Source organism: Hippocampus comes, unplaced genomic scaffold, assembly GCF_001891065.2.
Source record: "Hippocampus comes isolate QL1 unplaced genomic scaffold, H_comes_QL1_v1.1 scaffold50, whole genome shotgun sequence".
In the NCBI taxonomy this organism is placed as follows: Eukaryota; Metazoa; Chordata; class Actinopteri; order Syngnathiformes; family Syngnathidae; genus Hippocampus; species Hippocampus comes.
Window position 1 is genome coordinate 1,253,848 of NW_017805122.1, and position 11,473 is coordinate 1,265,320.

The 11,473-nt window shown below is 47.8% G+C and overlaps 1 protein-coding gene and 1 long non-coding RNA gene across 3 annotated transcripts in view; one reads left to right on the forward strand and one right to left on the reverse strand.

Moving 5' to 3' along the window:
- Positions 1 to 10,745, reverse strand: part of tmem178bb (transmembrane protein 178Bb) — a 40,403-nt gene extending 29,658 nt beyond the window's left edge. Inside the window, exons 1-2 of the mRNA XM_019866172.1 lie at positions 10,291 to 10,745; positions 9,524 to 10,200 (exon numbers count right to left, since the gene is read on the reverse strand). Of these exons, the coding sequence (XP_019721731.1) occupies positions 9,524 to 9,905 (382 nt within the window). The 5' untranslated portion in view covers positions 9,906 to 10,200; positions 10,291 to 10,745. The remainder of the gene's footprint in view (positions 1 to 9,523; positions 10,201 to 10,290) is intronic.
- On the forward strand, positions 3,763 to 8,888 carry LOC109513613 (uncharacterized). Of its 2 annotated transcripts, none has more exons than XR_002167828.1 (3): positions 3,763 to 3,840; positions 4,806 to 4,872; positions 8,585 to 8,888. It is a non-coding gene; the product is annotated as an uncharacterized LOC109513613 (long non-coding RNA). The 2 variants fall into 2 exon arrangements; XR_002167829.1 differs by lacking the exon at positions 8,585 to 8,888 and adding an exon at positions 5,423 to 5,569.
- Positions 10,746 to 11,473: the final 728 nt, after the last annotated feature.

Consider the following 11,473-nt stretch of genomic DNA (forward strand, 5'->3'; position numbering starts at 1 on the left):
CAGTATACCAATCCTCCCAGGCGTATATTCTTTATCCTTTGCGGGGAAATGGATGGCACTGACTTCCTGTGTCTTCCTGCCCCCTGGTGGTCAAGACACCAGAAGGAGCCACAAAATCTGTCATGTACTCACGATGCATAATTATTATTATTTTTGTTTAATACAGATGCTACGGTAAGTCCCTTGCACAAATTAGCATTCGCTAACAGAAAATTGATCTTTTTAATGCAAGGTGTGTTTTCCGAAAAGCCTGTTTTTGGGATCGAGTAGAAACCAGCATGAGCTAACATCCTACGACGTGTCGGCCTACATGCAAGACCGCCTTGGGTTCCTTTGGGCGCCCGACGGACCTTCGCTGGGCATGCGACGTCCGCACGAGGCTGTGGATGACAGAGTGGGTCAGGGGCAGTTTAATCTGTCTCCTTTTTGGCCTCAAAGCACACACACACCATGCATTTAATTAACACCGCCAATAACCCAGTTACCGCGCCTCCATCTGTACAAATCCTCTAAGGGTGTGCAAAGAGAGAGCTGGAGACGGAGGGCCCGTGTGTGTATATGTGTGTGTGAGATGTATCGTCTCTTGCACCTTTATCGGGTGTGCCATTTTCATTTATCACCCATGGTTGACGCAAAAAAACAAAACAAAACAAAAAAAAGACAAAAACACCTTGTGATTGGGATCACTCCACATCGTCGCAGAGTTGTAAAGTTGATTTGTTGACTCGTCGATTCATCGTAAAGAGGGTTTCCATAAGAATGGCTGTCCAACATCCGCCAGCGTCAAGACGCAAGACAGGAAGTGGCCAACGTCATATTCGGCCCGAGGCCCAATGCCAAACGAGGCTTGAGTTATTGATCCCCATTTGTGAGACCGAGGCCCAAAACGGAGCCACCTGGCTGCACTCTGGAGTGTGACGTCAGAGAAAGCTGCAGCTGCTCTTTTGTGCACTCGGCGCTCTCGTTTTCTGCACTCCCTCCTGTTTGAAATTCCCATCCGCGCCCGTCGTGTGCAGCGAGCAGCCGACAAAAAAAAAACAAAACAAAAAAAAAAAAAAAACATACAAGCATACCTGGAATGAAATGTGAACATTGGGGCGTAACTTTGCGCCCGGGAGCTCCACGTACGCCTCTCGCCCCAGGAAGTGAACGGTGGCCATTTTATCACATTTGTTGCCGTAGAAGCCGGGCATGCAGCGGCAGACAGGTTCGCCAGCCACCAGCAGGCATTGGGCCCTGTTTGATTAAAAGAGAAAATGTTATTATGTGTGCATCAGGGATCAATCTCGATCCTCCTGTTCTTTGATTTTCCAGCAAGTGAAGGTCTAGAAACCGTGATGAAGGTGTTTGACTTAGGATCCCTCTTGCCATTTCTAAAACCGGCCTGTGCCCGCTCCATCTCTGGTGGTCCATTTTTGTGTTGCATAAGAATTAACTGCGGGGTAGGTTAGCTTTCTGGAGGGGATTAAATTGGCAGCGGAGGGTGCAGTCTATCTGTAGCATGGTTGAAGTTAGCGAAATGATGCCGGAATATACTCAACTTTATGGAATGTCCAAATAAAGGCTGTGATGTTGAAGCATACACCTCTGAAAAAAAAGCTAAGACACCATAGAAATTCCAAACAATATTATTGTCATCTTGAGCATTTGTTTCCACTGCTGCACTTGCAAGACGTATGAAGTCGGATCTGGGTGCGGTAACTCTGCCACCTGATTATTTTTTTTTTTTGTCAGAGACCAGATCCTGTTTCAGAATTCAATTAGCGGAGCGGAAAAGAAGGACCCGAGCTGACCAAACGGCACTCTGACCGGCAGAGCAGGTTCGTTGAATTAATGAGGGGATGCAGGCGCTTCGGAAATGAATTCCCCAACCCGTTCAATGAGCAACTAACTCGGAAGATTCAGGATGTTCAAAAGCTTGCAAGGGGAATGAAAACCAGGCTCTCCAAACTTGCAACGGACGAATCAGACTTTGGTTGAGTATATGACGTGAGCGTTTGCACAATACAGTGAAGCAGGAAGGAGGTCATATGGCAGTCCCATCTGTCTACTACTCAGTTGTCACGGCAGCTGGAGGAAGCCGCCGCGAGGGCCACGGGGCACCGAGGTGTTTGTAACAAGACCCTCCAGCCGACCTGACGCCGAGACACCGACACCACTTGGCTCAAGACGAAGCTGGAACACACGCCGACGCACACGGGGGGGGTTATGCTAACTGATGCCGATCTTTTGGGATCAAGAGGAACGCATCCAAGAGTGCGGCGGCAGTTCACGGCCTAACGCCGAGTCATCCGTCAGCGGCCTTTTTCTCAAGGTTAGGGCGGCAAGGACGCTCCGGCGAGTCTGTCGTTAAAAAGGTCGACGACACGAGATTGTGACGGACAACTTGCCACAAAGTAAACAGGAGATTCGACTCTTCTTATTCATCAGCGTTTAGTTCTCCTTATATAAGCAGACAGCTCCAACTGTGAACACCCCCCCCCACCCCCCACGAGTCAAAATTACAACACGAGAAGCCCAACGAGCCGACGTAATGACCGTATTTTCGGTGAAATTTCAAGCTCACTGCTCCTTGAAATTGCATTATCTCAAGCTGGGAGAAAAAAAACAAAAAGAAAAGAATGATACGGATGGCGAGCATATGGACATTGGTCAAGTGATGCATTGTGCCTATTTTGGGGGGTTGATTTTCATGAATTAAACGAATATAAAGACAGATGATATCACTTAAGAGACTCCGTTGCTTGGCAAACCAAAATCTATCGGCCGACCGTTCAGTGTTAGTCACTTTGACCAGCGTGCCTTGGCAGAGGTCGCCGTGCTCTTGCTGGTCGCCTCGGTGTTTATTTTCCCGCAGGGGTCGGACGATGTGTTATTCCCACTACGTTTGCCTTTTAACCTGGCCGACCCGGTGTTCTCATATGAACAGATTACGGTCCTAAAAGTGCCAAACCGAATGTGGATTAATACGTATCGTCCTCGTACTGCTAAGTAGTGAAACCCTTTCTTGGCCTCATGTGTCCTCGGTGCTGTTAAACTGAATTCCGTGACAGGTTTAGATCAATCTGCCTGTTTTTGGTGGGGGGGGGGGGTATTCCATTCACGCATTGTGCGGGAAAAAAAAAATTTGCCCCGGCTTTAAGAGATATAGCATGCCCGTGTCCGTTCGTGGGGATTTTCCATTCACGCATTGTGCGGGAAAAAAAAAAAAATGCGGCGGCTTTAAGAGATATAGCATGCCCGTGTCCGTTCGTGTATAATTGCGCCGCGAAACAAAAGAAGTCTTCGTCAAGGGGGAAGAGGAAAAAAAAAAAAAGATGGTCACAAAAGAGCAAAAGCAATTTCGGAATCAAATAATTGAGGGAGGGAAGATAAGCGGCGACAAGGCGACGTGTTCGGGCAGCCTGCGCGGCGCGGCGCGGCGCAGCGCTATCTGCAAGCTAGCCTTCCCGAAACTTGATACATGCTGCTGACAGGCCTCAGACAACTATTTGGGGAGTAATACACGCTATTGAAAACGACAGTTATTTGGTTGCTCTCGTTCTCTTCCTTAGCTCAGTCGGCATGCGTTGTTCTGCTCGGCTGGAGCTTGCGTTTCCCCGCACAGTCTCGCTTGCGCCCTCGCCGGTTGACTTTATCGGCTCGACGTGTCAATCATGATACTCTTTTTGTTTTTTTCGTTTTTTTCATCAAATGTCGACAAAAATGGTGATGAGCTGCTAAAACTTTACAGGGTTTATTTCTGTTCTTGTGTGTCTCCAGCAGGTGGCGGTGGAGTGCATTCCCTCCAGCGTGCACACCTGCCGACAAATTGTTCTTCAAATTCGCCAAGTATTTGAGGTTTGCCAAGATCATGTCTCTGGTCGGATTATTGACCTTGTTGCTGCTCTTGCTCAAGTGTTTTCTGAACTAGCTAATAATGAGTCGTTATAGATTTTTATTGGTTCATCCAAAGCTGTATTTTGGGATGAAAACTTGTCCCATCATGACTACAATGCGGCTTCCGTGTTAACGTGGAGCATTTTGCATTTGTGCGTCTTCCTAATCAAGGCCGTTCGGTGTTGCTCTCCTGCCCCGTTCTTGTCAGAGCGCGCGCAAGAAGGAAAAAAAAAATTTTTTTATATGGCCGCTCGGACAAACAAACACAAACGCCGCCCTCCGCCGAGTACTTTTTTTCCCCCAACTCAAAGGTGCCATTTGAAGATTGCGTTCCAAAATATTCTGGCTTTTAAAATGGAAGCCCCTTCCCGAAATCATCGATCTGTCACCCGATCACAAGGGGGGGTTACCATGGCAACAGAAACAGGGCCACAAGCTCTGTTTTTATCTTCCTGCTGACGATTAGTTGCATTTGGGCGGCCCGCTTTGCACACCAAAGAAGCTCCAGGGAGTTTTTTTGTTTTAGTTTTTTTTCCCGCCCCCACTTGACAGAAATCCTGCATTGTCCCGCAGTCCCGAGCCATTAAAAAGGCCTTTTCTTGTGACGGAGAGGCAGCTGGAGCCACAGAGCTCCCCCTTCATCTGCTCCCCTTCCTCCCGGAGTCTCTGGACAGAGAGAATAAGGATCTGATTGATGCGGGCTCTTCCAGGAGGCCCACCTAAGCTCTCTTGACTCGCTAGGCCTTTGATTAAACCGGACCAGAGGAAGACGGGAATGCAAATGTCCACTGCTATAAAACCAAACATGTTTTTCCACGGTGTCTTTTTGACCCTTACTGGCCATATTATATCATAGCTGGAATTTGTTCTTATTTGGGATTCGCGAGCCCCTCGACCCCCATCCGACCTTCATTTCTACTCCACAGGGTCACCGTAACGCCGACCCCAGCCGACAAAGGAGCAAGAGGTGGGACACGATTGCAAGTCAATCAAGTGAGTAAGAGGCCCCTCGAGTCACATGCTAAGTCCCGCTTAATGGCTGGATGAGGGTCTTAATGAAAACGAGGGTCCTGGAGCCAATCACCAGTCGATGACACTTGAGTCGCCGGGGAGACGGCACGCTTCCGAGCGGAGTGAGCCGGTTGTGAGATCATATACGAGGGGGGGGGACAATGGGTTTGCGCTGCGGGCTAGGTGGCATATCAAGCCACCCACAACATACATCACGTCGCCGTGGGAACCACTCAGCCGCCTGTCAGCGCCTTGAATATGCTGTCAGGCGAGGAAAATCATATTATAGCAATATAAATAACGTGAAAGAAAATGAATACACAGTGAACCGGGGCTGCGTCGCAGCGTAGATTTGCCGCCCCGGCTGTAGCAATGCAGTACCACCTTTCGGGGGTCGGGGGGGACGGTGTCGGTTCATCGCCAAATTTTCACTCTTCCGTCGGTAGCGTGCGTGGAAAAGGAAAAGCACTTCAAGAAGTCATTAAAAACAATCTCCGTTTTCACTTTACTTTTCCCGACGACCGCAATGGAGAAACCGCAAAGAATCCTCGGCGTCAATCGGCGTCTCATCTGAAAAGCACTTTGTTTTGTCAAGGAGCGAGAACATCATTCATTATTAACGACGGATAAATAGTCCTTCCTGTGGGGCTACGGCGTGCGACGAATGGAAAAGAAGCGTTGGGCTCGCCGCTAGGCTACGGGCCTCAGGATCTGTCGTTGAAACTGTCCGTGCGTTTCCATCTGGAGTCCTATTTGCCCAAGTGAAACTCCTCAACTGACTTCGCCATAGCTCTTTGGCCCCAAAATGCACTTTCCCCTTGAAAAGTCTCCTTTCAAGAATGCCGCTTTTCAAAATGAAACGGACTCCAGCCATCGTGTACGGCGTGCTCTCGGCAATACTCTTTGCGTTTCATTCGTTAGCAACCAGCAGGCGGCCCGGGCCGCTAATGAGCGCGGGGGTGTGACCGCCTGCACCCTAAATTATTTAAGCACTTCCGGCAAGACGAGAGAACTCCCGGTGAGAAGGAAACCGTCTCCCATGTCAATATCCTCAAACCGTTTTGACGTTACATCCTACTGCATTCAAATCGCGCGTCGGTTATTTGCATCCATGTTTGAAATTTACTCGGGAGGGGAGCTAAGTACAGCGATCAAGGACCTGAGAGGCCCCCTTTATTTATTTACTTTTATACCCAATGAGTGTGTACGACGACATGTTACTAGTTCACAATTGCCCACTACTAGTACTACTAGTAAAGCGCTAAGTGTTAAGCATGAGGATTTAATATTGACTCGAGTAGCACTAGAAGCACCTAGCCGCGAACTAGTGCACAGCTTTGCCGCACTGTGCTAGCATGCGGTTGTTCAACTAGTATGTCAAACTTGCCTTACATGTGAGTCCAAAAAGAGTACTAGTACATGTAGTTTAAAACAGATGTCAAGGGTTTTGACGACTAGCGACATGATAAAATTCCTCGAGTTAACATGTAGCACTTCACTGGTAGCGCTAATAGCATGCCAGCGGTTCGGCTAGTCGACGAATACAGTATTACTTCACTCGTCGTGCTAGTAGCAAACAGTTGTCAACTGTCATGTCAGGACAAAGAGAGTACACTGTCAAAAATAACACGTGTATTTTATTATGGTTATTATTATTATTTTGTTAATATTTACATTTACAATGTTAGTTAGCCTAGCAAAGCGGACAACTTGTTTGCCCCAAAACAGTGTGCAGAGTTGTTTTTGCTGATATCTTGAAGCTCGAGGCTAGCTAGTACAGTTGACACTTAGCACTGTCAATTTTAGGGGTTGTTTTTGTTTTGTTTTGTTTTTTTGCTCTTTACTAAGAAACGTCCCTTCACCCTTTCATGCACCCTGATAACACTGTAGTGACCGTTGTCCCCAAAAGGGTTAAACTGGATATCAAAGATTTTAAAAATAATAGCGCCATGATAAAATTCAGCTAGCTCGCATTTAGCTCTTCACTAGCACTAGGACTACTTCTAATGTCCCAATGTTCAGTCGTGCACGGTATTTAGTAACATGTAATTGTCCCACTAGTACGCCACAATTGGCACTTGTGGATAAAACGCATGCATGTCTTGGTTGCTTTTTTTGGGGGGGTTTTGAGGTGGCAGCTTCCCAGGAGAAGTGCGCGATCGAATCGAGACGAGCAACAATTAGCGTGCGCGGCGAGCAGCTTGTCACTCAGTCTTCAAAAAGCGGCGCTTTTGCCTTAATGGCCTCAATTCATCATTGTTTGGGATCAGCCCACGTTTGGGTCGCTGACGGGAAAGACCGCGGCGGTCATCCGCTTTGAAAATATCCACTAACCCCGAGACAACCATTCCGGCACACGCCATTACGCTCTTAATGCGACCTGGAGAAAAAAAAAAAGCTAGGTTTTAGTGTTTTTGTGTTGACCCATTACCGTCCGCCTCTCTCCGCCGCCTCCATAAATCTACATAACGACACATCCGGAAGGTTCGGGCCAAGACGGCGCAGACGCGGCGAGACAAATGCATGTTGTCGATGCGGTTGAGGCGTCGAGACAAATGGGTGGGGCGCGCCATTCGGCAACACGCCCCCCCCCCCCTACAAAAAATAAATAAATAAATGAGGGGAGTCGGAATTGATTGGCGCGCCGAGTTTTTAATCATCTAAAAAATGTGACGATATGAAATAAACAGGGCGTGACTCATTAGTGGATGGACATTCGACAAAAACCCCGCTCGGGTCCGAATGTCACATTTTAACCCGCAGTGGCGCTCAGGCCCGTTGACCCGACCGTGTCACACGTCATCGCCAGATTTTTTTGTTTTGTTTTGTTTCTTCCAAAAACCGATGTTCGCTGCCCGCTTCAAACTGGTGTATGGAGGCATTCATGTGCTCTCTGCGTTTACACTCTGACTGGCCATTACTGCAGATGGCGGGGCCCGCGAAGGCCAGCCAAGCGTGCTCGCATAAAGGCACAGCTGCAGCGGCAATACAGACTCTCCTCGCTCTTTTTCACACTTGGATTTCTTCCAGCGGCATCTATCAGGAAAACCAGCGCGCTGCTTCCTGTCCTCTCCGCAACACACAGGGCCGCCTCTGTAGCGTGAGCAACCACGGGGGGGGGAGATTTGGACATTTGTTTTGGCTCGGCTTGAGCTCAAACAGCTGAATGCTAACAAAACTCCATAGAGTGGCTACCAATTGGTGTGTATAGACAGGCATATATTCTTTATCCTTTGCAAAAACTTTTTAAGTCAGAGGTGAAACACTTTGTTCGCGCGCGTCTTCATTAAACTGACCCCAGGAGGCATAGGCATGCACGCCGGAGGGGGCAGCACAATGTCCTTGGAACGGCAACAAAAAGAAAATGTAGCAGAAAATGCTTTCGTTCTTTACATTCAAGTTAATGAGTTTGTCAACCGCTGCTGTTAAATCGCCGATAGTTCTCCAACCATTGGTTTATTTTGACAGCGGTATGCCGCTGCTCTAAACCGTGAAAAATGTGTCACGTGTCTCCTTGAGGGGAGGGAGGTAAGTAGAATTCAAATCATGTGTGCCTTAATGGTGGACTTGTGTGTGCCAGAAAATGGCAATTCAGGCCCATTAGGAAAAGCGCTGCCATTTGCACGCTTTTGTGTAGTGATGCTGAGTGGAGGAGCTGGCAGGCGCCCTGACGTGATGATGTCATTATTTGCAGTTGAAAGGTCGGGCGAGCACCATTTAAACTTCAACTTGAGCCGTGCAGGACAGCCGGCGGAGGGGGATTGCATGCCAACAAACAGGCTGGATAATAGTGAGACAATAAGTGTGCCCTTTGGTTGATTAAACCCGTGACTCCCAACCAAGTTGTTCAGCAAACTGGATCTATGCCAACGACGTAGAGTGACAAGCAAAACCATAAAATGCTCCGCCCTTGGATTCTTTCATGTCAAGCCATTCTTTCATGTATGTCTTTGGTTAACATCGAGGCAAACTTAACAAGAAAAATGTTTTCAACCTTTTGTGGGACAGCGGTTACTACGGTGGACAGCTTATCATGTTATCAGGTCATGAAATGGTTCATAAAAAAATTCAATCTAATATTGCTTTATTTTATAAAAAGTGACAGTAAGAACAAATCGGTAAAAAAAAATAATTCCACATTTTTTGCTTCAGTTCAATAGTGTGACGGTCACAACTTCACCAATGTTACTCGTTCTTTGCGGAGGATAAGGAATAAACGCCGGTGACTATTGTTCCATGTTCTGCCTGCGCGTCTTGGTCAGCTTTTGTGTCAAAATATCCTTTTGCTTGAAATCTTATAACACTGTAGCACAGACGCTCTTTGTTAGCCTGTAGTTGGTGTTTTGCACTATATGTTAGCCTAAAGCTAACTTGACTTAAATGCAAAGCTGTGTGGTTCTTGAGTCGAACGTTATTGACGGGCAGTGGCGATAAACATAGTGAAGGTTTTTTTTTTTTTTTATATAATAATGGATCACTACCTCACAATGCTTGTCGTGAAACTGCGAAATAAACAATCAGTCCCACGAGCAGGCTAATTGATTAGCCCCCCCACTATAAATAAATGTCATCACATCGCCGCAGGGCCGGCAAGCATTTCTGCAACTGGAAAGCTCTTGATTGGATTTCCTACCTTTCCGGATGAGATCTTCGATTCCCTGATCGAAGCCCAGCCGGTGGCATTTCCTCCACAGCCCCATATTGGTGGAGTTGTACTGCCTGTTGCACTCGTCCGCGGCGCTCATGGCGAACAGCTGCCGTCGGTTGCGGGCCAACAGCAGCTTCTCCTCCCAGCGGGTCGCGGCGCTCCGGCCGGCCCGCAGCGGCAGGCTGTTGTTAGGGATGTAGATGAAGCCCGGGTCCTTGCGGCGGCTCGAGAAGCTCTGGCAGCGCTCCTTGTAGCGTCTGGCGTCGGTCTCGTACCAGTGGTCGGAGCACATCGCCACGGCCAGCATGCCCAGGGCGCAGAGAGACAGAGCGAGCCCGGCGTAGAGCAGCAACTTCCCGGCAGCCATGCTCGCCTCACAGCCGCATCAGCACCACGACGGACGGACAGCTCCTCTGCGGATTCCACCCTGGTCTCGCTTTGAGTCCGGCTCACATCACCTCCGGAGATTGGAATCCACGATCTTTTTTTTTTCCGTCTTAATGGGGGGGAGGGGGGGGGCAGCAGCAAAAAAATAGCCCAAATAAATAATCCTTTAAATCCGACGTTTTCTTCCAAGCCAGCTCTCGCGTCCTTCTTCTCCTGCAGCACGAAGAGGACGCTTATCTCATCTGAGCAGCAGCGGCAAGATCTGCAGAGTGCATCTGTCTCGGCGACATCACATGCACGCAATTAGAAAACGTCATTAACACCCATTAAGGACAAAGGGTGCAGAAGAATGCAAATGCACAGACCTGATGTGACCGAGTGGCGGCACGGGGCGGGGGGGAGAGAGCCGGGGAGAATGTGGTGGGATCAGTCCGTTGAGTCAGCAAAGCGTCCCTCCCCCCCGGAGCACGTCTGATGACGGGGTGACGGCAGAAGCTCCAGAGCGGGCCCGTACGTCCAGTCCGACCGACCAATCAACGCCCATCTGGCTGCACGATTATGTTGGCTAAATGCACGGCGGCTCGGACTGAACCATTTCACAACACCGCATATCCTCAAACACAACCCTACACATTATTTTGCCTCACATACGGTTTACTTGCCATACTCACACAAGCCCCCCATAATAATTGCCCGGATCAAATAAATTATGAGCCCGAAAACAAGTTGAACTGAATGCCATGGAGATACAAGAAATCAAGTTATGCATCGATTTAGCAATTATTCCAAGTATGCTGTGTATCGATTTGAGAATTATTTGGTCTCTAAAGTAGGTACCATATCCGCGTGAAATAAGAAGCATCGGAAGCATTTATGAAAGATGTTCTGTGTCTAATGTAAAAAAAAAAAAAAAAGTCACTGCTCCTGTAATACTCAAGTAATGAAAAAGGAAGTCAATGTTATAAATTGTATTCGTGTGTTTAATGAATTTGCGTCAATCACTTGGTGATTAAAAAAAAAAATTAATTGTTAAAAATGCAATCGGTAACTGATTTCACTTGGTGATATGCTGCACCCTGGTGGCCAGAAACAACAATGCATGAAACCTTTGATTGTTCGCAAAACTCAAGGGATACTACGAACGCCTACTCCAATATTTCAAAATAGCAAATCTGCTAAATTATGATGGTATTACGTATTTATGAGTAGTGGATTTTTGCCTCTACAGGCCAGTGGCTATCTAGACCAGGGGTCCCCAACCTTTTTTGCCCCACGGACCGGTTTATGTCAGACAATATTTTCAGGGACCGGCATTTAAGGTGTGGCGGAAATAATACAACAAAATAATATGGTATGAGCTGCATGAAAACTGTGGTGTTTTCGAAATATAATAATAAACACAAGGAGCGTCTAATCTGGCCGCAACGCTATGGCAATGTTTAATGCCTTCAAAATACGATACAACGCAAATTCAAAGTGCATGAAAATGACGACTCACCACAGCACCGAGCTTGATTTTCTGCAACCAGACGGTCCCATCTCGGGGTA